The sequence below is a fragment of the Peromyscus leucopus genome, chromosome 6 (assembly GCF_004664715.2).
Source record: "Peromyscus leucopus breed LL Stock chromosome 6, UCI_PerLeu_2.1, whole genome shotgun sequence".
Classification (NCBI taxonomy): Eukaryota; Metazoa; Chordata; class Mammalia; order Rodentia; family Cricetidae; genus Peromyscus; species Peromyscus leucopus.
The window spans coordinates 83,254,416-83,280,943 of record NC_051068.1 but is presented as its reverse complement, the minus strand read 5'-3'; the positions used below and the strand labels follow the sequence as shown (position 1 = coordinate 83,280,943).

The 26,528-nt window shown below is 42.6% G+C and overlaps 1 protein-coding gene across 2 annotated transcripts in view; it reads left to right on the top strand.

Annotated features, from left to right (window-relative positions):
- The first annotated feature begins 2,705 nt into the window (after positions 1-2,705).
- Positions 2,706-26,528, top strand: part of Stxbp3 (syntaxin binding protein 3) — a 48,499-nt gene continuing 24,676 nt past the window's right edge. The window contains exons 1-6 of one of the 2 annotated variants that reach the window (XM_037207011.1): positions 2,706-2,865; positions 14,384-14,433; positions 14,889-14,970; positions 17,207-17,283; positions 21,650-21,728; positions 22,312-22,412. In XM_037207011.1, the coding sequence (XP_037062906.1) occupies positions 2,817-2,865; positions 14,384-14,433; positions 14,889-14,970; positions 17,207-17,283; positions 21,650-21,728; positions 22,312-22,412 (438 nt within the window). In that variant the 5' untranslated portion in view covers positions 2,706-2,816. The remainder of the gene's footprint in view (positions 2,866-14,383; positions 14,434-14,888; positions 14,971-17,206; positions 17,284-21,649; positions 21,729-22,311; positions 22,413-26,528) is intronic. The other variant, XM_028879343.2, reaches the window with a different exon arrangement.

Sequence of the window (26,528 nt, the reverse complement as noted above, 5' to 3'; positions counted from 1 at the left end):
CGATCCCTCAGGTACATGCCAGGTTGTTATCAGATTGCCCCACTCCAACCTCTGAGTCCCTAAAAGGATTGCAACTAACTTTGGATAAGATTTTCCCTCGTGTCCAGGCTGCTCAACCTGTTGGGTACTGCTTGTCTGGGCACCCATTCCCACCCAAAGATGCTGTACTGGTCTGACGGTTCAAAACCAACCAGTTTGAACCTAGATGGAAAGGACCTTACCTTGTGATTCTCTGGACTCCTACTGCTATTAAGGCTGCTGGTGTTCCTACCTGATTCATCACTCACATCTCAAGAAGGCACCTGAGAAACCCTTGGGATAGGAGCCCAACCCCCAGAGGTGGAAAGTGATTGAAAAGGGACCATTAAGAATCAAACTTTCTAAGTTTGACCATCTAACATAACCTTAAACATTATGTTCTTGCTGTTGGAATCTACACCATGATTGTCCTGTGACTAACAGTTTTACTGTCTTATTTTCAAGCTATGCAAACAGAATCTAAATGCATCTTGACAGGGGAAATAAAAATCACCCCATCATAGGAAACACCCTGATACTGTCTTGCCATGCAAAAGATTGTTTTTATCTATCATGGATGGAGGGCACTTGGGATGGACGAATCTAAATGACCAATCCCAGTGTAATAATACAGACTTCGGCATAATCAAATATTCTTTAAAAGGTTCTGATAATGGGAATTAAAGATGTGGTAAAATAAGAAGGGAAAGATTCATTAATCACTTCAACTGAACTTAGCACACCCAGAGTAAACCTGTCTGTAGCTGTGTAGGTTACAACCTCTGGCTCCATCTAGCACCAGGAAGCCAACAGGAAAACTGTGTCAGAGGAGATCCCTCTAATGACTACTTGCTACCTAAACATAATCTTGGATGCCAGCAATTTACTGGAATGTGCTGTTTAATATCTCTGATTTCTCTCATACTGTTGACATAGATGGTCTACACCAGGAAATAGACAAAATCTCTTGAACAAATTTTGACTGGCCCGCATGACTAAGATAGGTCTCCCCCTTCATTGAACCTCTAATAGTATTTCTACTGGTTATCATAATTGGGCCCTGTGCCCTCAATGTGTTAACAATTTGATCACCCATCAAATAAACAATGTCACCTGATAACATTAGTAAAGACAGTCCCCTATCAAGGATTTGACAAGGACACATAAGTCAAGGGAAGAATGAGGAACCTGCCTGACTCCATTTTGAAGGCAGGAGCCATTTTGTTGTGTTCTTTTTTTTTTTTTTTTTTTAAATATTTATTTATTATGTATACAGTGTTCTGTCTGCATGTGTCCCTGCAGGTCAGAAGAGGGCACCAGATCTCATTAAAGATGGTTGTGAGCCACCATGTGGTTGCTGGGAATTGAACTCAGGACCTTTGGAAGAACAGTCTGTGTGTGCTCTTAACCACTGAGCCATCTCTCCAGCCCCCATTTTGTTGTGTTCTTAAAAATAAATTTCCATTTACTGTAAGAGCTGAGTTTCTGTTTTTAAGCTGCTGTTTCCTGAACCTGACCCGCTCCAAACCATGACTTTGACTTGTTTTTAGGAACACCCTGACCCTCCCTAACCAATGACCATATATATGATGATGAGGGGGTTTTGTTTGTTGGTTTTTGCTTTTTGAGATTTTTTTCTGTATTTTCCAACTGCTCCATTGTCTCACTTCTATAAACTTGCTTTGCCACTACTTGTGATTTTATTCCTTAGAAGGACCCTGAGAGCCGGCCAGTGGTGGTGCACTTTTTTAATCCCAGCACTCGGGAGGCAGAGCCAGGCAGATCTCTGTGAGTTCAAGGCCAGCCTGGGCTACAGAGCGAGATCCAGGAAAGGCACAAAGCTACACAGAGAAACCCTGTCTTGAAAAACAAAACAAAAACCCAACCAAACAAAAAAAGACCCTGAGAAACAGACTCAGCACTTCCCTCTCTAACCCAACTTAGGAAGCAGGTGCACCTGAATATAATAAAGCTTGTTTCAAATTTGGTTTAAAAATTGTGGTAGTGGCCTTTTTCTTGCCTGGTGGGATTAGCAATGCTAGGAACCGTGCTCTATAATTTAAATGGTGAAATTCTGCAGAAGAAGAGGGTCTCTCGTTTCTTTGACTTTTCTGAAAGTCCCGCCCAGTTCTGGGCATACTGGTGGCTACTTACAGGTGAACATCATCAGTGATCTTGAAAAATGAGTAAAATGAAGTTGGCGTGGGTAGAGAGCAGACTTTCCATTTGGTAGTTAAGCTGGCTTCTGAATAGTCGATTATGAATCGCTTTGTTAAATGAAAATTTATTTTGCAAAGCAAAAGGTCTCCATATTTGGGCCGACGAGATGGAACTTGAGCCTGACAACTTAAGTTTGATCCCAAGACCCACACCGTGGAAGAAGAGGTCGTCTGACCTTCACGTGCAAGCCTGGGCATGCACGCGTGCGCACGCGTACATACACACAAATAAATATAATTTTAAAATACAAAAAGAAAAGACCCTGTATATATAGATTCATAATGGCATGAATTTGTGTTAGTTTTCTGATGCCTAACTGGACACTGGATTTCGGTTTCCGCCAGGGGGCGCCAGACCGCTCACAGGATTCCGCCCAAGCTACGCAGCCTCAGTCCAGGCGCAGGCGGGACGCGCCCTTGTTGACGCGTGTGACGTCACCAGAGGGCGCGGCCGGCGGAGGGGGCGGGGCCTCCCTCGCCCGGAGGGGAAGGGCCCGCCCCCGAGCGCAGGTTTCGGGGCTGCCGTAGGTTGCGAGTGGCAGGCGGCGGCGGCGGCGGCGGCTCCACGGCCTGGGGAAGATGGCGCCACCAGTGACGGAGCGGGGGCTGAAGAGCGTCGTATGGCGGAGTGAGTGCGGAGGGGGTCAGAGACGGGGAAGGGCGCGCGCGGGTCTGCCGCACCGGGTCCTGTTTTCCCGCTGCAGCCTCTCCCGGAGCCGCGCGCGCGGGCAGCTTGTTGCTTTGGGACCGGGTCCCGGGTAGGACTCCTTCCGGCTTGCCCAGCGGGTCGGATTTCGTGCCAGCGCCAGAAATGGGCGGGGTGAGCAGACGCGGCCTTCTCCCCGGCCTCGGCTACGGCTCGCCCGCCCGCCCGCCGGGGTGAGGCTCAGCGGCGAAGCCCCACCCTCGACGACTGGGGCCGGCTTTCCTTCCCGGGTCCCTGCCCTGTCCCGGGACAGTGCTTCCCACTCCCCCCACCCCCTCGCCCCACCAGGCAGGGACGTCTCTGCACCCGACACAATCTGAGCTCTGTGTGTCTCTACCCGGCCCTCGTCCTTGTGTTTTCAGAGGCCCCTTAGTGTCCGCATTCATGTTAGCATGAAGGGTTTCGCTACCACGCTTTTCAGTGGCTTGTCCTTCAAAGAGGGCGGACTTTGTTGTTCAAGGGAGCCTTCTGCCACTGTGCCTAGAGAAGACGACTTGCTAAAAAAAAAAAAAAAAAAAGTTCTTGAGACAGGACCATCGGACTGCTCAAGTTTTATCTAGTGTCAGCACCCTGCGTGGTCTGCTCTTACACTGATATAACTGGTCTGCTTGTTGGTTACTGGTGTTCCGCCGTGTCAACCACATTTATTAAAATTACACCAAACCCAGTCGTGCCAGGTTAGAGGAGCAATGAAAGCCTCAAGCCGGAAGGACCTTTCTTGTTTGGCATCTCTGGGTTCAAAGTAATTATAGTCCAGCAGTGGAAAAGGAGTAACGTCTTATTAGTGTTTCTTCCTCCAGCTTGGTGAACAAGGAACAGAGTAGAAATTAGTTAACAGAATTCTGTCTTATAGAATTCCTTGTATAAAATTGAAATCCAAGTCAGTACAGGCATATACTGTTTTATAGTGTTTACCATCTAGCTGTACTAAATAAATAGATTTTGTGAAGTACAAAAATTGTCCTTTAAAAATTTAGTTTGGGGGCTTGTGAAGTGTCCTAGTGGGTAAAGAAAGGTGCTTGCTGCCAAGCCTGAGGACCTGAATTGGATACTCTAGGACTCAAGTAGTGTAAGGAGAGAACTGACTTAGGCACGATGTCTGAATTGACTTTCAGACAAAAATGGGTGGCAAATTGTGCTGTATAAGTTATTTCTGAGTTATAATGATACATTTTATATATATTAGGGTTTATGAGAAAAAGATACTATAATAGCTAGTAACACCAGTATCGGTAGTGTGAAACTAGGCAAGAGGGAGAGCATAAAGACAGCAGAATTTCCCTCTTAATGTTAACTTGGGGTAGCACCAGACCCAGATGGACAGTAAAATACAGACAGGCTGAATGGGAGAAAAAAGATGTAAGGCTGTGCAATATTCTTTTAAACTTGTGTAACTAGAAATACAACCCAAAGATAGTAACAGCACAGTGTCTATTGCACAAAGCGTGTGTGTGTGTGTGGTGTGTGTGTGTGTGTGTGTGTGTGTGTGTGTGTGTATGTATATATATGGAAAAATGGCTTAACTAAAAAATGAAGGTAGCTCACATATCCACAGGCTGATGCATGGATGAATAATGCATGCATAAATGGATACAAAAAAGCCAGTCACAAAAGACCACATGGAATGACACCATTCATGTGAACAATGTCCAGGACAAGCAAATCTAGAGAGACAGGAAGGAGACTAATGTGGCACAGTCTGGAGAGATGACATTAAAGGGATGGGGTTCTCTTTAGGCTTTTGTTATAGTTACTGTTGTTTGAAACAGGTTTTCACTGTGTGTCCCTGGCTGTCCTGGAGCTCACTGTGTGGTCTGGGCTGGCCTTGAACTCATAGAGCTCCGCCTGCCTCTGCATTCTGAGCACAAAGGCATGCGTCACCACACAAGACTTGGTTTTGTTTTTGAAACAGTCTCGTGTGCCCTGGGATGGCCTCAGACTCTGCTCTGTAGCTAAGAATGACCTTGAACTTGTGATTTTCCTGCTTTCACCTTCTGAGTGCTAGGATTATGGGTAAATTCCACAATTCCTGGTTTTATTCAGTACTGGACTCAAGGCCCTTTGCATACTAGGTCAGCAGTCTACCAACTGAGCTACATACATCCCCAACCCCAAGGAATGAAGTTTCTTTTTAGAGTAGTGTAAATGTTCTCAAAACAATTGTGGTAAAGTAGTAATGGGTGCATGACTGCTTGAAAACCATTAGAGTGTACACTTTTGAGTGAGTGAATTCTGTACTTTGCAGTTTATATCTTGATAATGCTGTTAAAACGAGCCCTGAGAAGAGCTATTAAATCTAGGCCTAAGAGTAAGGCATAATGGCACATGCCTATAATCCTGACACTTAGAGGTGGAGGTAGACATATCAGTTCAGCTGTATAGCGAGTTTGAAGCCCATCTGAACTTTGAGACCTTGTCTCAAATAAGTAAAATCTACACCTAAGATTTACACCCAGGTCTTTTGTGTTAACGTTTGGCACATCTGTGGCTTCTGTAAGACCCTTACTTAGTCTTATAGGGTCTTATTTTATACACAGTCTACTGCATGAGTCTTCTAACTAACCTCCAGAGTTCTTTGTCTTCCTTCCTCCCTCCCTCCCTCCCTCCCTCCCTCCCTCCCTCCCTCCCTCCCTCCCTCCCTCCCTCCTTCCCTCCTTCCTTCCTTCCTTCCTTCCTTCCTTCCTTTCCGGTCCATCCAGCAAATAGCTGCCAGAATAATTTCATTTAGTAATGCTGGCTTGAAGATCTGCAGAGGCACTCGGTTGCCTAGTGTTCATTTCAGTCTACTATTGACTGTTTACTTAGCTCCAGTCTCCCTTGTTTTATAATACTGATTTCCCCCATGCCCATACGGTTTATTCTCATTGCATTATTTATCTTCCTATCTTATCTTGGTGGTCCATTCCTCTGTCTTTTGACCCCTTCCCCTAATTCTTTACCTACTCATATTTTAGCCTTCAAGTCTTAGTTCAAATGGGCTTTTATTTTTACCCACCTTCCTTTGTTTTAACATTTAGTTTACCCTTGTCACTACTGCCTCAGGAGAGCTCCTTAAGCTTTGCTTTGCTTTTTTGTTTGTTTCCTTTTGTTTTATTTCCAGACAGGTCTCTCTCTGTGTGTAGCCCAGGCTGGCCTGGAATTTGAAATAGCCCTCCTGCCTACTGAATGCTGAGGTGACAGGCATGAGCCACCATTTACAGTTAGGAGTCTTTTGAAAAGCTTTCAGAGGATAGGTTCACTTTTCTGTTTTACAGTCCTTTAAATTTGTGTGTGTGCACATGTGCAAATTCCCGTACCCATGTGCATGCTTGCAGAGGTCAGAGGTCGATGTCAGATGTCTTGTCTAATGCTCTCTGCCTCAGAAGACAAAGTCTCACTGAATCTGGAGCTCCCTTGGCTAGGCTGGCTGGTTAGCTCTGAGAATCCTGTTTCTGCCTCTCCAGAACTGAGGTTACAGCTGTGCTCCACCATGCCTGACTTATGTGTGTTTGATGGGTCCAGATCAGGCCCTCATGCTTTGGGTAGGCACTTTACCAATTGAGCCCTCTCAGCAGCCTCCTAGGGCTGTCAGTTTTTAACAGTCCCCAGCAGAATGTGATAGGTAGTGTGTATTTTTGGTTTTGTGTTAAATAAATGACTCAGTGTCTTAAATTTTCCCATTCCTACCTCAAAGAGCCCATTAATACAGCATTGAATTCCTATGGGAAAGCTACCAGTGCTCTTAAAGCTTTCGTTCAAGTAGGGACTAATAGGGACTAATAAAGAAGAAAACTCGGGGTAAATATGATTATCCAGTCTATGACACACAGGGAGCGAGGCTCCACTAAATAGCTGCATCAGGAAAAGTTTATCTGACTAGGTGACATTTCTCAGTCCCAAAACACGAGAAGGAATCAGCCACTAGGAACCACCGTAAAACTCTTAAAATGAGAGGATGAGGTGATGGTCCAGCTGGTAGGAGCCTGCCTCGCAGGCATGAGGACCTGTGTTTGGAAATCCAGCACTCACATAAAAGTCAGGCACGGCAGTGTAGTCAGCTAGGCTAGTCATAGTAATGAGCGTGTTCAGTGAGAGATCCTGTGTCAGACTGTCAGGCTGAGAGCGATGGATGAAGACGCAGTGACCTCTAGCCTCCTTGCACGTGTGCACACACCCACATGAGTTCTTTTTTTAAATTTATTTGTTATGTATACAGTGTTCTGTCTGCATGTGTCCCTGCAGGCAAGAAGAGGGCACTGGATCTCATTAGAGATGGTTGTGAGCCACTATGTGGTTGATGGGAATTGAACACAGGACCTTGGGAAGAGCAGTCAGTGCTCTTAACTGCTGAGCCATCTCTCCAGCCCCCACATGAGTTCTCAAATACACCACACATAATGCAAGGCATTTGTTACAAAGGATGGGGGTGTGTAGACCAAAAGGTAGATTGGAACCAGTTGTTAAATGGTTTAGGCATTCCCTAGGAAATGGAGAATCATTAAAGATGACTTTTCCCCTTCTCAAACAGCAGACACCAGCGTTTTTGCAGTCTGTTAATGCCAAAAGGAAGCCATTTCTTGTTCCTATTTTGAAGGGAAATGACCTTTAAAATGTAATTAAGTGTAGTAAGTTATACTAATGTTAAGTGTACAACTAGGTGATATTTTTGCTCATGTAACTACCACCCAAATCAATCTGTAGACGGTTTCTAAGCATTCAGCTTTCCCAGTGTAAACCCTCCCTTCTCCCCCAGAGTGAACACCATTCTGACTTGTGTTAATCATCCAATAATTTACCACAGTGTTCTTTCATCTCTACACTCATGTTTAAGGAGAATCCTTCAAATTCTTCATTAAATTTTCACATGCATGCATGAACTTTTTTGCTTTTCTATTTGCCAGTGGTGTGTGTGTGTGTGTGTGTATGTGTATGTGTGTGTGTGTGTGTGTGTGTGTGTGTGTGTGTGTGTGTCGAGCAAGGACTCTGCCACTGGACTGCATCCTGGCCCCGCCTTTCTATTTAGTTCTTGCAGTAGTCCTTTGTTTCTATAGGTTCTAGTTTCATATACTTTTGAACTAGATATATAAGATTGAAGAAAATATCAGTCAGGCTTAATGTGTAGAGAGTGCCTACAAACTGATTAATAAAATAATGGCCCAATAGAAAAAATGAACAGAGTAAACAAAGAAGCAGCCTACAGGTGGTATAGTCTGGTTTTGACCTGGAGAAATGCAAATTAAGACCAGATACCCCCTTTAACCTATCACATTGACAGAATCAGGTGATGTCATGTAGCAGTTGGAAAGCTTGCTGTGGGAGCGTGATTAATTACAGCCTGTTGAGAAAACTGCTACTACATTTAATGAGACAGGAGACAGTACTGGGTGATTCTAGCAATCCCACCATGGGCCTTTCCATAAGTAAAAGTGACAAAAATATACACACATACTTAAAATTTCTTTTCTCAAAGGGTTTTTAAAATAGATTTTAAAAATGTGTTTTCTGTGCATGCACATCTGCCTGTGTATACACTGTGGCACGCACATCTGCCTGTGCATACACTGTGGCAGTGTGTGGAGGTCAGAAGACAGCCTGCAGTACTTGCAGGTCCCAGGGATTACACTCAGGTCAGCAGGTGTGACAGCAGGTACCTTTACCCACCCGAACTCAAAGTTGTTTTGTTTTTTTTTTCAACATTTATTTTTAAGTGTATGTGTGTTTTGCCTGCATATATGTAAGTGCACTGCATGTTTGCCTGGTGCCTGTGTAGGTGAGAAAAGGGTGCCAGGTTCCCTGGAACTGGAGTTATAGATGGGTATAAACTTCCATGTGGGTGCTGGGAACCGAACATGGGTCCTCTGGGAGAGCAGTAAGCGTTCTTAATTGCTGAGCCATTTCACTGGCCCCTGTTTAAGGATCCCCAATGCAATAGTATAGTAGCAAAAAATGGAAACAAAATAGCAACCTGGTGCATGAGAATAGTTGGGTAAATGTAGTCTGTCAGTATTCTTTTTAGTTACTTAAAAAGTTACTAACATTACTAAAAGAATAAGTTATCTCTGTTCATACTTTATATGGCAGCTATCCATGATGCATCTTTAACAGAGAGGGTAGTAACAGAATAATATGTATATGCTGAACCTTTTTATGATAATTTGATTATTAAATCCAGGACAAAGTCATAAAAGGAGAGGGGATATGCATTTGAGACATTAATGGAAGTAGGATCCAGTAAGACTGTAGTTAGGTCATGGTAGTTGGAGAGAAGGTTGGAACTGTGAAAAGGTGGTAAAGAGAAGATGGATGAGAACAGTAGTGAGTTAGGAGTTGGAGTCATCCTAAACTGACAGTCTGGTCCAGGAGACTCAGTAGTGATATTGTTGTTTATTGATGAAGAGGAAGAAGGGATGAGTCTGTGGGAGAAAACAGTTCTGAGTTACAATACGGTGATCTTAAGTGCTAGTTTAGGCCTCTGGTAGGCATTTGGAGATGTAGAGGTATACAAAGCAGGTAAAGGAGCTGAATTGAAGATCGGGATTTAGGTTACAGCATGTATATAGTCGTGAAGCCGTGGATTAAGAAGAGGCAGAGCAATTAGAAAATAAGTATCTTTTCCAGTCAAAGTAGAGATCTTTTAGAAGTGGCAGGTTTTTTCCTTTATTCCCTTGATTATGACTTCCACATTGTTCAGCTTTTAAATGTCTTTCTTTTTGAATTCTAGTTATTCCTAGGTCAGGTCCTGTTTCTGATCATTACCCTGGTCTCAGAAACGTCTCTGACTTCAGGTCCTATGCAATTGTTCTGTTGGCACTGCTCATGGTGTGCACTAACAGAGCTCTGTGTTTCTCCCTTCACTATGGCCGCCTTTGCCTCACAGTTACACATGTGTGTCCTTTTGTACCTCAGAGGCCAAGAGGGAACAGGTGGGTAGTTGGTTTGGTGGGTCACTGTTGGGATAGTAGTTGGGCTAATGGAGGATCCTCCTAGAGGGGAGGGAGACACTAGTCAGCAAGTGTCTTGAATGGTAGAGTTTAGATTTCCCTCAGTGGGCAGAGTGAGCATATGAGCATCTGAGGGCTTTTCGGGTGGCTGTAACCATGAGTTAAGGAAAGGGACTAACGGGAGTGTGAAAAATTGAACACAAAGGGATTGGAGGTGACAGACAGCCATGCCAGATAGGAGACTATTGCACTAGCTCAGGGAAAAATGTTAGGAGTCGGGTGTTGTTGATGTCACTGGTAGCAAAAATAATGGCCAGTTGCCAAAGAACAATCAATAATTCCTAATATTGAATGTGGGGGAAGGAGAAAATAGCCGAAGGCTATGACTAAGAAAATAACAATAAAGCGACAGGAATGAGGTCTGGAGCAGTTTTTATGGAAGGGTGTCAACTGGAGGTGTGGAGGTGCTCAAAACCTACGTACCGTGTGATCGACTGAAATCTGGAAAAGGTGCTCTGTAAGATTGTTGAAAACTGAAGGGCTGACTAATGATGAAACTTTGGTGAGTGATAGACCCCAGACCCAGGGTACTACCATCTCAGGTGGGCACCCCAAGAACCCAGACTCAGGTCCAGTTGATGCAACAGCAAGAAGTTTATTGTTGCGGCTGTACAGTTGGGCTAACTCAGCTCCAAAGAGCAAGAGTCGCACCTATTGCAAACATATGGGTGCTTTTAAAGGAAAACCCCACAAAAGCCATAAGATTACAATTCCCATACAATTTCATTTCGATTTATTTATGTCTAGAGGCTAATTTCATAAGATCATGGTCTGATCACAGGGTGGGTACAGTCACATCTGCGTGCACATTCTTTCTGAAACCTCAAGGGGAGGGTATCAGGGCAGGAGTGGAGTTTACACAAAGATCACAGTGGTCCTTCCTGGAACACTTGCAATTATCTCAGTCACAGTTGAGCGCATCTCTTAACAGAGATCTCTTTACATTGTTACATTGTGGCAGGGGTGGTTGAATAATGGCTGAGTCAGGTTGCTCTTGGAACTAGTTTTCTTTTTAGTTCCTTATTCTCCTGGGGCTTGGGGGGGGGGGTGTAAGCCTGAAGGGTTAGGGTCTTTCAGTGAGCATAGTCTCTGAGGATGAGTGTGGACTAGGCAGAGCACAGCCAAAAGGACGGTCCTGGTTGCTGAAGCAGAGACTGAGTGATTCTCGTTGTATTAGTACACAAAGTACTTTGAAGTCCTGTGACACTAGCTGATGAGATCTCCTTCTCTCTGCTCTCAGCACGTGTTCCCTGTGACCCTACCCCTTTCATCAGTGTTCCCATTCTCTCCGTCCACACTCACTGTGTTTAAGATACGGACACTGACCGTGCAGCCATCTTTAGCATCTCCGGCTACACAGTGGAACTGCAATGCGAGCTAGATGAGGTAACAAAATTTTGTGGTAGCCATATTAAAAATATAATAGAAATAGGGGAAATTAATTGTAATATGTTTTACTTAACCTGATACAATCAAAATTATTTAATATAAGAATTAATAAGGTAAGGGAAAAAGACTTCAGAGGCTATTTTGTATTTCCCCACTGCCGATTTAAACTTTAAAGTCTTTCTCTGTTCTCTTGTTTTGGTGGTGCCAGGGATCAAACGAGGCTCCACACATGTTGTGTTCTGCCATTGAGTCACATCCCAGCCCTCTCTTTTGTATTATTTTCTATCTTACTGAACTTTGTTCAAGTGATTTTTTTTTTTTTTAAAGCCAGATTTACTCTGTGGCCTAGGAAGACCTGGAACTCACAGCAGCCCTCCTGCTCAGCCTCCTATGTGCCAGAATTTTACAAGTATGATCCCCTGTGCCTGGCTACTACCAGCTCTATCTCAAGGGCTGCATGGTCACACGTGGCTCGTTGCTGTCATCTGGGGCAGTCAGGTATAAGGTAGAGAGCAGTGCCGTGGCTCTGCTCCAGCAGCGCTCACTTCTCCGAGAAGAACAGAATCACTGGGAACATTCAGTGTCTTCAACTTTCAGCTCGCAGTCTGTGCAGTGCAGCTGGCCCCCAAAGGAAGTAGTCTCTCGGTGTCTGAGCTCTGCCTTCACATGGCCTTCATGTTTGCCTGTCGTGTGGGAGGAGAAGCCTTTGCTTTCTGATTATTTCCCCTATAAAATATCCTACCTAGTAAGCAACATGTAATTGCCTTTACTGACTTCTTGCTTTCTTACTATGTTTTTTGGGGGGTGGTGCACCTGTGTGGTGAAAGAGCCCAGAGGCTGACATTGGGTATCCCCTTCCGTAGTTCTCCCCTTTAGTTTTTGAGACAGGTTATGTTCATCTAGGCTAGCCGGCCATTGGCTCCAGGCTCCTCCTCTGTCCATTCCGCACCCCATTGCCAGCACTTGGGTGCAGACACGCCCCCACGGCTGACTTTGTACATGAATGCTCGGAATCAGAATCAGTTCCTTGTGCTTGCACAACACGCACTCTCCTCAGCCTCCATTGTTTGGTTTGCTTTGTTTAGGTTGGTTTGAGATAGGATTTCGTGTAGCCAGGCGGCCTCCAACCCTGTAGCTGATGATAATCTTGAATTCTTCTGCCATTGTCATCCTATTACCGGGGACTTGGGTACCTACCATGCCTCCACACTCAACTTGTAACTGATGTTTCTTAACGCTTCAAAAATCTTCCTGATTACAAAATCAGGTCACGAGGTTTAAAATTCCATGCAGGGTGTGTATGTGTGTGTGTGTGTAAGATAGTGCAGGCATGCACAGCCACAGTGTGCCAGTGGAGGTCAGAGGACAAGGGAGTTGGTTCTCATTCCGTCATGGAGCCTGGGGATCAAGCTCCCAAGGTCAGGCTTGGTGAACGAGCACTTTGACCACTAAGCCGTCTTGCCAGCCCCAGAGCACAACTTTTTAATACTCCTTTTTCTTGGAACACTTCTAACAGCAGATATGTGTTATTTTTCCTTCTTCCTAACCCGTTTTTCAACTCTTCACATGCTGGTGGGGTGTCCTGCAGTTCAGTTCAATTCTGATACTACTTAGGGCCACCGTTGGCAGGGTTAAGGATTCAGACCCATAAGACTGCCCCCAGTTCAGATGATGGCAGCAAGCAGCTCCCACACTTCCCTGGGCCCATCAGGACTTCCTATACTCTGCCTTCCCTTTCAGGTTCTGTAATTCCTGGCTTACAAACAAACATCCTGTTATCAGGGTTTTCTGTTGTTTGATTGTTGCTGTTTCTCTAAAGCATACCAATCATCAGCCAGTTGAAGTCTGTAGGTGCAGGTCCAGAAGGGGCTTCCCTCCCTGTGGAGCTGGGTGTGTTACCATTGCTACACATGGCTGCATTCGGTGACTCAGAAAGTGGGTGGGTTATGAAGTTTCATTGTGTAGGCCTTACTGATGAAATCATTGGCCACTGGTAATTGAGCACACTCTTTGGTCCCTGTTGCCTCCTTAGAAGTCATAGCTTGGTCCTTCTGGTGACCAATTGCTTGCTGAAGCTAAAAGGGCCATGTCACCAGCATACCATAGAGTCTCTGTCACATAAGAGAATTCAAGGATTTTTAGATTTATGCCAGGAACTAGAAACAAAGATCAGATTTTTTTTGAAGGATGTATTTTTACTTTTAATTATGTGTATGCTTGTATAGGTATGTAGACAAAAGCATAGTTGTCTGTGGAGGCCAGAGGAGGGTTCCAGTTACAGGTGGATGGGAGCCACCCAGTGTGATGCTGAGGGATAAACTCTAGCCCTCCACAAGAGCGGTACTTGCTCTTAACCGCTAAGCCATCTTTCCAGCCCCCCCCCCTGATATTTTTTTATTATGCCACAATAACGTTAAATAGTTCATTTAAAAATAAAAAAGTTTAAACAATTAGAGTTAGGCATGGTGGTGCATGACTATACTCCAAACATTGGGGAGGAGGTAGAGGCAGGAGGGGAATTGGTTCAGGGTCATCCTTGAAAGATGTCGGATGCCTGTAACTGAAGTGACAGGTGACTGTGAGCCGCCAGATACGGTGCTCACCGCCAACCCAGGTCCTCTGCAAGAGCACCAAGTGTTCTTAACCACCGAGCCATCTCCCCAGCCCAGCTATGTGTGTGTATTCTTCAACAAGAGGGTAAATGAGGATGAAAAATGTTTATGCGAATTTGCTTGTCAGACGTAATTTAGCCATGAGCCAGTTAAGGATCTTCCTATCGGTTATTTTTTTCTTAAGATTTAAGAAAGAAGGAAAGCCTAAGTCAGATAATAGTTTCAGAAATATTTTCTGGACATGTTCATACACTTATGTTTGAGAATATATTACAGTTTAAATATAGGTTACGTATTGTATAGGTTTGTGTATTTACTTAGAGCTTCCTATATAGTGTTGATAGAGTTCCTCCATACATTCCAAGTTGCAGTTTTTCTCAGCCATTTTGAACCTTTTACATAGTCTTACATTTCTAATTGTTGCTTTAGATTGCTAAACTTTTTTTTTTGTCTTAACAGAGATAAAAACAGCCGTGTTCGATGACTGCCGGAAGGAAGGCGAGTGGAAGGTAGAAGTCGGGTAACTTGTTCTTCTGGGGCGGGGAAGCTTCAGAACATTGGACCCAGGGTGTTCCCATAGGGTCTAGGCCTGGAATATCACTTTCAGACCTTACTGTCCTCTAAGCTGTGGTGCCGTGGGCAAGTCACCTAACATTTCCGTTCCCTTGTCTAGTGGATGGGGTGGTAATACATCATACTATGCTTGCAAATACTCCTGTCTGAGCAGTACTTTATGGCAATACATTTTTTGAAAATTTGTTGTTAAATATTAGATATATTTAAAATGTACAAACTCTGCTTCAAAATAGAAATACATCTTTTTCTTTACTTGTTGTAATATTTACGTGTATGTGTATTGAGAAAGTAAGCCACCAAATCGTGCAGAGGAAGAGGAATTAGAAATCCTGCTTCTCAGTTGTCTGTCAGTTCCTGACGGTCAGCTCTTGATGCTCTCTGTTTTAAGATAATGCTGTTAGACGAGTTCACCACTAAGCTCCTGTCCTCATGCTGCAAAATGACGGACCTCCTGGAAGAGGGGATAACTGGTGAGTGTCGCCACTGCTCGGAAAAGCCGTGCCATCTGAGTGTGAGTTCCGAGATGGCGGCTTTTTAGCTAGTAATTATGCTTTCAAGGGTATTGTGTTTTCTTTTTTAGAGCTCTAGCCATAACAGATTCATCATGTCACTCCTCGGTTGTGAGATGTGGAAGTAAACCCAGTATTCTCCAGAAAGCCTGACCATACAATACTTATGTTTTGATGTTTGTGAACAGAGTGACTTGTTAACTATTGCATACTCAGTTTGCATTTGCTATTATAATAGCGTGTTTTCAAAAATGCAAATTTCTATTTTAAATTTTATCACATTTTTATTGAGTGTGTGCGTGCGTGTGTGTGTGTGTGTGTGTGTGTGTGTGTGTGTGTGTGTGTGTGTGTGTGTGTTTTGCATGTGGAGGTCACAGGACAGCCTTCAGGAGTCAGTTCCTTCTGTCTACTGTGGAGTCCTAGGCACTGAACTTAGGACATCAGACTTGGCAGTAGGGGCCTTTGATTGCTGAGTCATCTCACTGGCCCCAAGAATTACTAATTAAGCCATGTAACTTGTTTAAATTTCTAGAGGCTGTTCTGATAGAAACTTGAGTGAGAACCATTTGTACACATGGGAGAGTACTATGGAACTGCAGAGTATTCTGTACTGTAGGGGGCTTTGATCCTTTAATAGACCATTGTTTCTTACTGTATATCCAATGTTAATAGAGGTGTGTGTGTGTGTGTGTGTGTGTGTGTGTGTGTGTGTGTGTATGCCTGCGTATGTGTGGTGTGTGTGTGTGTGTGTGTGTGTGTGTGTGTTGTGACAAGACAACCTTCTGGTGTTAGTTCTTCCTTTCTACTGTGGGGGATCCCAAACTTAGGACATCAGACTTAGCAGTAGGTTCCTTTACTCCTGAGCCATCTCACTGAGCCCAAGAATTGTTTTACTTTTTGATGCATGTCTTGTTTCTTCTGACACAGTGACTCCTTGTGCTGTACTCTGGTGCCACCTGAAAAAGGTCCGCTCCGTCCCTCCATGCTGACACATGCTGACACAATCCCATGTAGAGTCTCTCAAAGAAGATACTTTAATTTTTTTTTTTTTAGGATTTATTCATTTAGTACATGAAAAAAGCCCAATATATATAAATGTGTTTTTTACTATTATTATAAAATGGAAAATACAATGAAGTTTATTTAAAAATAATTTTTAAAAATTTTTCATTCCTTTTACATAGCAACTCCTGTTCCCCCTCCCTTATTTAAAAATGTTGTAAACTTTAGTTCTAGTTATTAAGTTATTAAGAATTACAGTAACAATATCCAATCCATTTGCACTTGACAAAATTAGAGAAAATACTTAATTATCTGTCTTATCTTGATGAGTCTAAAGTTTTGTGTCTAATTTACTTTCTATTATAACTAAGGAAAGCTATAATTATAACTATTTAGTCTTCAACTCCATCAAAGACCCCAGAAGGGTGAAATGTTCCCTAATGACAGAGACACCAGACTGTCTGGACAGTCACCCAAAATGTTATATAGTTTTCCTTGTTAACAAATTCAGAAAAGAAACTCACAAAAGAGTATAAAGTGCATAAGGTTGAGAGACATCAAAAGATAGTTTTGGGTTGGTAATGCAAGTTAAGATAGAAAGTGAATTAGGTACAACACTTTGGACTCACCAACATAGGGTAGGTAATGGAGTATTTTCTCTGAATTTGTCAAATACTAATGGACTAGACATTGTTAATGTAATCATTGCCTGTATGTATTTGTATATAATTACTGTACTTATTGTATGTAGTTTTTCTATGTTTGTTAAAACTTGCTTTTTATTTAGATAAAAAAAAGGGGAAATGAAGTGTGATATTTTGTGTTCTGACAAACAAAGCTTGCTTGGAGTCAGAAGGCAGAGCTAGCCACTAGTTAACCGTAGAGTTCTAGAGGTCTGTACAGAGAGGAGACAGGAAGTGATAAGGTGGGGTGGGCAGAGACAGGATCTCTGCCTTTCTGGTCTGAGGAACCATAGAGATAGGAAGCGGCTGTGGCTGCTCCCCTGCTTCTCTGATCTTCCAGGTTTTTACCCCGATATCTGACTCCTGACTTTTATTGATAAGATTAATTAGATTTACACGTCAGTTTATAAATGTGTTTCTTTATTATTATTATTATAAGGAAAACACAATGGAGTTTATTTAAAAGTACTTTAAACTTTGGTTCCATCAAATGACTTTGTTGTTGTCATCAGTTGTAGAGAATATTTACAAGAATCGTGAACCTGTCAGACAGATGAAAGCTCTGTATTTTATCTCTCCAACATCAAAAGTAAGTATCTCCAGTCTTGAGAGCGAGTCGGGGCCGGGGTACAGCTCAGTGGGAGAGTGTGCTTTCACGTGTGCAAGACCTGTCGGACCTGGATCTTACAGTCGTCTCAGTTGACTTTTATTTCGTGTGTATGGCAGGGTTTCTGCTTTTCTGTATGTGCACACATGTGCAGGTACCCACAGAGGCCAGAAGAGGAGTTACAGGGCAGTGTGAGCTGCCGGGGTGGGTACCTGGACAGTGACACAGGTCCTCTGCAAGAGCAGCAGTGCTTGTAACTGCCGAGCCATCTCTGCAGCCCTCAGCCTTGATACTGAAACACACAACCAACGGCCAGTGTCTTCACGAAGTATTAAATGGGCCTTAGTAGAAGATTCTTTCTACTGACTGCTTTATTTATGAAGTGTTTCTGTACTAGGTTTTATTTGTACTCCTACCAGTAAGAATGTAAAGGAAAGATTTCCCTTCTCCTGTCATAGCTGAAAGCAAAATTAATGATATAAAATGATAGTTGCTTTGCAGCACTTGAGATTCACATAGCTCCTGTTGACCCTTAATTTTGGAAGAGATGGAAATGTAGTCTTTTAAAAAATTGTTTTTAAAAAATATATTTATAAATATAAATATATTTATTTATATTTCATGTGTATGAGTGTTTTGTCTACATGTACATGTGTGCATCATATGCATGCTTGGTGCCCATGAAAGCCAGAAAAGGGCGTCAGGTCCCTGGAACTGGAGTTACAGGCCATTCATTGTAAGCCCCTCCCCTCCCCAATGGGTGCTGGGTCCTCAGGAAGAACTGTAAGCACTCAGCCTCTGAGCCGCCTCTCCAGCCCTAAGCAATAAGTCTTTATTTATCTTAGTCACTTTCCTGTAGTATACATGTTTATGTATAGATTTATGTGTGTATGTATGTATTTTTATGTCAAAGAAATTACTTCTTTTTTTTTCTGACAAGTACGACTTGACTTGCTTCTTGAGCCAAACTTTTAGTATTGGATTCATTTTTTTTTTCTGTGTAATATTTTCTTGCTTTTTTTTTTTTTTTTTTTTTTTTTTTGAGACAAGTTCTCACTATGTGTCCTAGGCTGGTCTTGAAGCCACTATTTATAGTGACTTCAGTCAGGCTGGTCTTGAACTTAAGACTGCTGGTTCAGCCTCCTGAATGCTGGGATTACAGGCATAAGCCACCGTGCCCAGCTCTTTATGGTGTGTGAGAAGGCATTTCCAACACCTTTTTTCATTCCCACTTCTAACTAACTCTGTTAAAATCAGAGAAGCAAACAAACAGAAAAACACCACACAAAGAATACATCTGTATGTTGACTGCTAGGAACATAGTGTTTGTATTTTTTTTTTTTAAGATTTATTTATTTATTATGTATACAGAAGAGGGCACCAGATCTCATGCTGGGAATTGAACTCAGGACCTCTGGAAGAGCAGTCAGTGCTCTTAACCACTGAGCCATCTCTCCAGCCCCATAGTGTTTGTATTTTAAAGATTTATTTATTATGTATACACACACCAGAAGAGGGCGCCAGATCCCATTACAGATGGTTGGGAGCCATCATGTGGGTGCTGGGAATTGAACTCAGGACCTCTCTGGCAGAGTGGCCAGTACTCTTAACCTCTGAGCTATCTCTCCAGACCATAAGTAGGAGTTTTTTTTTTAATAATATTTTATAATTTATCCATGATATAGTACTACAAGAAAAAAATTCATGACTGGGGAAAAAATGCAACCTAAAAACACCATGTTTAGCCGAGTATGTGGCTCATGCCTTTAACTCCAGCTCTTAGAAGGCAGGAGGAGGTGGATCTCTGAGTTTGAGGCCTACCTCGTCTACATAACAAGTTCTAGGCCAGCCAGGGCTACACAGTATGATTGAATCTGTCTTAGAAAAGAAAAGAAAAAGAAAAACATACTATTTTTCCACCTAGTATTCAGATTGTCAAAAGGGTTGTGTGCGCGTGTGCGCGTGCAACACACACACACACACACACACACACACTCTCACTCTCTCTCTCTCTCTCTCTCTTAGTTATTCTAGCCATCCATGGTTAATGAAGCAAAGCTTGACATATACTTTTACACTGATAATATGTAAGAAAATGTTAAGTGTAAGAAAATGGATTCACCATTTTCAAGAAGCTTTTTAAAATAATTCTGTTTGGAGTTAAGGAATAAATGGTTAAATTAAGATGCTAGGAATAAATTGATTAAATTCTGAGAATTGATAAAAGGTAGTATAAAAGACCACGTGGCCATTAAAAATAAGGTTTGTACCAGCCTGGTCTACAGAGTGAGAGCCAGGGCAGGCACCAAAACTACACGGAGAAACCCTGTCTCGAAAAAATAAATAAATAAATAAATAAATAAATAAATAAATAAATAAATATAAGGTTTGTATAGATTGAATGACTTAGGAATTCGTTTTTAATGTTCAGTGACAAAAGAATCCACAGTTGCACATTCAGTAAAGTAGCAGACAGTTTAGAGAAGGCAGTGCCTGACGTGTCCCTCATACCTACCCACAACCAGCTCAGCATCTCCCCTCACCTTGAATCAGTTGTCTGTGGGCCCTCCAGGCCTCTGTGCAGGTGAGTGAGGCCTGGAAGTCTTTGGGAGCACTGTGAAGACTGTGAAGATTGTGAGATTTGCTTCCCGTGGGCTGGGAGAGCCCGAGACCAGTGTCAGGGTTCCCAGATGAGAATCATGGACGGATTTCAGGAGGTTGGCTGGAGGAGATCTGAAGAATCCAAGGGAAATCAGCGGCTGCCAGAAGGGAGGGCCTTAGTGATTTGTCTACTTCACTTTGGTGTTGCCCTGGGGAAGAAAAACTTTGCCTTCCTGCTCCTGTGGAAATGGCTGTATTTAGGACATCCCACAGTTGACTAATTCCCGTGTGTGGTAAAGAAAAGCACCCAGCCGCACACCTACGGAGGTCCAGCTGCCAGAGAGAGGAAGTCTGGTGAAATGAAGAAAACATCGAGCAAGGGAAGGAGCCACTTGAAGACCTTGCTGTCCTGAACAGAAAAGTAGCGCAGCATGGAGAGACCCACGTAGCTTCTGAAACGCTTCCTGGAGCCCAGAGTGTGATTGCTTGTTGAAACAGCTGTGGAAGGGAAGGGAACTCTCCAGAAATGTGAATTAGTAGTCTGTGAGATCAAAACCGCATATCTCTAAGACAAAAAGAAAAATTCACCGTCAAAGACTTACAGATCGTGCTATGTAGTAGTATTGCCAGAGAAGCAGCAGCAGAGGGAAGGGGGAGAGTATTAACTTAGTGTTTTCATCTTCCCATCCAAATCATTATCTTTTTTAAAGAATTTAATGGTATAAAATGGTAGTTGCTTTGCAGAATTTGTGATTGACAAAGCTCCTGTTTATCATTTTCAAGGAGTGGATAGACAAGTCTAACAGTGGGAGCAGGGCCATCTTTCGACTCTTCTGCTGACTTTCGGGACCCTATTCATACTGGGCCACCTTGCCCAGCCTTAATTCAAGGGGAGAGGCTTAGTCTTATGGCAACTTGATGTGCCATGTTTTGTTGATATCCAGGGGAGGCCTGCTCTTTTCTGAACAGAAACGGAGGAGGAGTGGATTAGGGGTGGGGCGGAGGAAGGGGAAATTACGGGATATAAAATAAATAAATTTTTTAAAAAGATCTGTTTTTATTTTACATGCATGTGTGTTTTGCCTGCATGCTTGTCCATGTACCACGTGCGTTCATGGTGCCTGCAGATCCAGAAGAGGTATCAAATTCCCTGACACTGGGGGGTAAGGACAGTTGTGAGCGCCGTGTGTGTGCTGGGAGCTAACCCCGGTGCTGGGGTAAGAGCCGCACGTGCGTTAACTGTGGAGTGGTGTCTCCAGCCTGGCTGTCTCTCTTTAATGAGCACATGAAGGGACGAACTGCCAGCTGTGGCCCTGGTGTCTCCCCTGAGGACCCAGTAGACCTTCTTCTGCTGTAATGTTAGCAGTTGTAGTTCCTGCCTTGCTAACACTTCTCCGTGATCAGTCTTGGTGATTCCTTTTTCATAGGGTACTGCCAGCACCTGGCAAGGCCTCTCCATTCTCCATCTGTTGTCATCCAATAATCGTGTCATCTGTTGTTTGTGTCCTAGACCTCCTCACTGCCAATAATACCGTCGGTGTACTCCTAGTACCTTCTTGCTGGTACCTTAGTGTGTTGTCTTAATAGCTATCACTGGCTGGAGAAATGGTTATCCTTAAAAATCAGTTCGTAAATTCAACTTTTAGCCAGCAAGAGCTTATTTTATTGAAATAAAATAAACTTCAAAGCCAGCATATTTAAATCAATATTTAAGAAAATATGTGTTAACATCTCACTTCTTTTTAAGTCTGTAGATTGTTTCTTGCGTGATTTTGGAAGTAAATCTGAGAACAAATACAAAGCCGCATATATATACTTCACGGACTGTAAGTGCCTTTGTAAAGGTTATTACCTCACTGTTTAACATGCTGGTGCTTTTAGTGTCTGCTTTTTAGTTTACGTCCATGAGCATTTTGGAATCTTAATCAAAATTCCAATTATCAGAAAGAAGCCTGTGGGAAAGTACCAAAGAAAATGGTCTTTTTGTTTGGCATATTTTATGGGAGAAAAAAAATCTATCATATTTTCCCCATTGTATACATTTACATGGAAAGGAGAGAAGAGGAAAGAAGTCCTGAGACATTTATGTTTATGTTTTGTTACATAACTGTATTTCAATAAGAAGTCTGAAACCAGGCGGTGGTGGCGCACGCCTTTAATCCCAGCACTCGGGAGGCAGAGGCAGGTGGATCTCTGAGTTCGAGCACAGCCTGGGCTTGAGAGACCTTGTCTGGGAAAACAGCAGCAGCAGAAGCCTTTTATCCCCTGTGTTTCCTGCCTTGTACTGACCGTCTGTCTGCGGGGTGGTCTGCTTTATACAATGCAGCTGCTGTGCATAAGAACAGCACTGCACGTTAGGGATGTATTCAGAAGAAGTGAAGACTTACGGACGTGTGCTTTCCTCCTCAGTTTGCCCGGACAGCCTCTTTAACAAGATTAAGGCATCTTGCTCCAAGTCAATAAGAAGATGTAAAGAAATAAACATTTCCTTTATTCCACATGAGTCTCAGGTACTGGTCATTTTTATTTTTTAATTTTTGCTTATAATGGGTTTTCACAATTAGTTTTATAAGCTTGTTCCTAAAGCATGGTCTTAGAATGTTTTATGTATTTATTGGTAAATGTTGTACCTAATCTCCAAGTAAATATTCCCATAATAAATAGAGAAACATGAACAGGGATTAGAATATAACATGAATGATGAAAAGAGGAGTTTGCATTTCATATCTGGCCCCAAATCCCATGTCTGTGAAGTTTCATCAACATTCATTAGATTATGAAATTCAGAGATTTTTTTTTAGCTTTTGTAACTCTTTATGATATTTAAACAAAAGCTTTAAATAAATATTTGATACCATAGAACTGGGAAATAACTGTTCATCTGACACAGTTAATGAATCTTTGATTAATGATAGTAATGATGAGATTAGTAGCCACCAATAGAGTATTTACTCTGGCAGATAGTTTTCTTGGTTGCTTTACATAAATTTAGTGATTTCATCTTTTCACTAGTGCTGTGGATACTTCTATTCCCATGGTTTTGTTTGTTTGTTTGTTTTTTGTTTTTAAGACAAGGTCTCATGTAGCCCTGGCTATCTTGGAACTCACTATGTAGGCCAGGCTGACCTGGAACTCATAGAGAGTCACCTCTGCCTCCTGAGTGTTGGGATTAAAGACGTGCACTGCCATGCCTGGCTTCTGTACCCATTTTAAAGGCTGGAAATTTAAGAGGTTAAACAACATACCCCAAGTTACACAGCCAATGAATAGATAAGTTTGTTATACTCAGTTCTCTGTTTAGATTTTAGATTATACAGAGGAATAGTTGGAGATTTTTTTGAACTACCATGTCAGTATTTAGGAATAGAAAGATCCTAGATACAGCATTCCTCTTTTAAGCTTTGCTATTTGTGACAAAGACTATAATTCAAATGGTAAGATTTTAAGATTCAAAATATTTTTCTTAAAATTCATCCTTTAATACAATATATAAGTTTAGTGTAGGATGAAAATAGGCTTCCTAAAATCATGTGTAAACAGTGAAATTAAGCAGTAGTGTAGTAAATGCTGTGGACGTTTCCAGACCGTTACTTCACAACAGATAATAGTTTCAGCCCCAGAATTCATTCAGACCCTACATTTGCTGTGTTTTCAGGAAGGAATTCCATAGCAGCGTGACTTAAGTTGATGATTTATGGCAGAAAATATCTATGTATAAAAAGAAGTCCCTTGAGAAAGGTTACTGCCAGTCTGTGAAATATGATTTAAGGTCCTCTTCTTGTATTTTTTCCTAAGTTTTCTCTCCTAATTTACTTCCTTGATATACATCTTAAGAAAATTTACTTACAAAAATTATTTTGAGGTAGTGTCTGATTATACTAATAAGTACTGGGATTACAACTGTCTAATACCATGCCTGACTTTACCTAAGAAGTTTAATTGATATGGAAACATTATGATGATAATAAAAACATATTAGAAATACATGTGACATACTACTAAATTTAAACTTTGAGCTAGGAGCAGAGGCTTATCTGACATGCTCTCATAATGTTATTTCGGGGCAGGGTGTGATAGAGCATGCCTAAAATAGCAGCGCTGGGGAGGCAGAGGCGATAGGCTGGCAAGAGCAAGGCAGCCTGGTCCACAGAGACTAGAGACTGCTGGGTTTAGGGTGTTCCCCTGTGAGATGATGAGTGCAAGAGCTGTCTGTTCTCATTTGAGAACTAGGAAAGAGATACAAAGTATTCCAAAGTCTGCTCGGCTAGGATTAGGTTCAACTGAACAGAGCAGGAAAATCTAAACTTCAGTGGCCCATACAGTGTGAAAATGTACTTCTTTCTGCATAAAAGGTCAGGAAATGGGCTTTATAAACCTTACACAGTAGCTCTACAAATGTCAGGAGCCTATTCTCTTAGGCATTCCCTTCATAAGCCAGATGATTATATAATTATTATATTCCTAATTGAGGTAGCAGGATAACAGAAGATATATAACAAGTAGAGAGACAGAATGAAATAAGAACCTTCATTTGTACTGTATTCACTAAAATGTAGTCCCACGACTACCCTAAACACATGGGAAATTGAAAATGTCTTAGATGGACGTGTATAGCTGTGCTTCCCAGTGAACTGGAGTTGTTACTGTAAAGTAAGGTATATTTGTTGAGGACACATGGCACAGTCAGCCACAGAAGAAGGGTTTACTAGGAGATTGGGGATTCATTTGTAAAATGAATAGAATTTTACATGGTAGCAATTAAGAGGTACAATCTAAGGGGTAAGAATAACCTGAATGCAAAAACAGAAGCAGAAAGATACGGGAACAATGGGAATATAGGTTACAAGCAGTGTTGGTAGACTCAATAAGTCTTACCATAAGCTCACTGAGACTGTAGACTGTAGGAGGCTCCAGCTTCCTCAAGATAATAGTTACAGATGAGCTGGTACAGAAAACTTTGCACTGATCCTCAAGTCTTAGAATGAAGTCATTGTGATTGGCCGGGATTTTTTTTTTTTTTTTTTTTTTTAACATCTTCTATATCCTGGGACCTAAGCTGAAGAAGGCAGTGGAGATGTCACCAGGAAAAGAAAAAACGTTGAAGCCAAACAGCTGTTTTTTTGTTACTCTTTTTTTTTTCTTCGAGACAGTGTTCCTCTGTGTAGCTTTGCACCTTTCCTGGAACTCACTTTGTAAACCAGGCTGGCCTCGAACTCACAGAGATCCTCCTGGCTCTGCCTCCCGAGTGCTGGGATTAAAGGTGTGCACCACCACCGCCTGGCTTTTGTTACTCTTGATAGTCACTTTTGTTGTGAGAATTTGTTTGGTTTTGGTAGGTGTTGGAGATCAAACACAGGGCCTTAAACATGTCAGAAAAGCATTCTACCAATGAGCTTGTCATTCTACCACCACACTTACGTACACATGTGTGCATGCACACACACATACACACGAGGGGTTCTTAGAGCTTCTTGTATGATACATGTCTCTTAAACTAACATTCCATAGTCAAGACATCAGTGGGTGGGAAATAGGTTCCCATAGGGCAGTGGTTCTCAACCTCCCTAATGCTGCAACCCTTTAATACAGTTCCTCTTGTTGTGGTGACCCCAACCATAACATTATGTTCGTTGCTACGTAAGTGTAATTTCGCTACTGTTATGAATCATGGTGTAAATATCTGTGTTTTCCAGTGGTCTTAGGTAACCCCTGTGAAAGGGTCATTCGACCTCCCCCCAAAGGGATCAAACCCACAGGTTAGGAGCTGCTGCCCTAGGCAGAAGTCCTTTAGGTATGGGATGGGAACACTTCTGAACAAGCAGCATGACCTGCTGCGGTGGGGTAGTCTACAGTTCATGTGCAGAGTGCTTGCTGGTTGGTAAGCCTTTGAGAGCAGAGGCCCTGGGTTGGCACAGCTGAACTTCAGTTTCTGGTCGGGCTGCTGCTGTTGGAAGTTGGTTATGTTCGGAAAGTCAATGACTTTGAGTGAAAGGAAAAGCAAGGAAGTTTATTTGTACCTTGTTACATAACCTGTGCTTGTTACTTCTCCGGTCCTACACCCAATGCCTTATCTAAGTTGAGAGGCATTACTCTCACTAGTTTTGAAAACCCCAAACATAGTTTACTGGGGAACTCTCCACTCCGGCCCTGTGTATCCCTCAAATAATACAGCAGTGATGGGCTGCCATTGTAATGCCCAGTTCGTTGTTAGCTGAGCGAGTGAACGTATCTGAGATTTCATTGTATTCATGTGAAGTCTTTGGTCAAGGATGTGATTCTAAGCTAGACAATTAAAGAGGTGTAGATGCAGCCTTGGGAAGCACTAGGTTAAGATTTTTACAGTTTTCTTTCTGCCAGGCAGTGGATGTTTTCAGGTTGGTACTTCCGACTTCAGACTCCTTTCTCTGTTGCGCAGGTTGTAAACGCAGTTGGTACTCTCTGTATTTGAACAAGACTTGGAGGAGGGAGGCAGACTACCCGGGAGGAGACTGACTCAAGAGATGGAGGGTGAAAGCTGAGGCAGAGAGGCTGAGGATGCTCTAGATGAGATCATAGGCTGACACAGACAGCTGTGTCAGGAGGCAGCCCCACGCACCCGTCCGCCAGTGGCTCAGAGCACAGCTCGT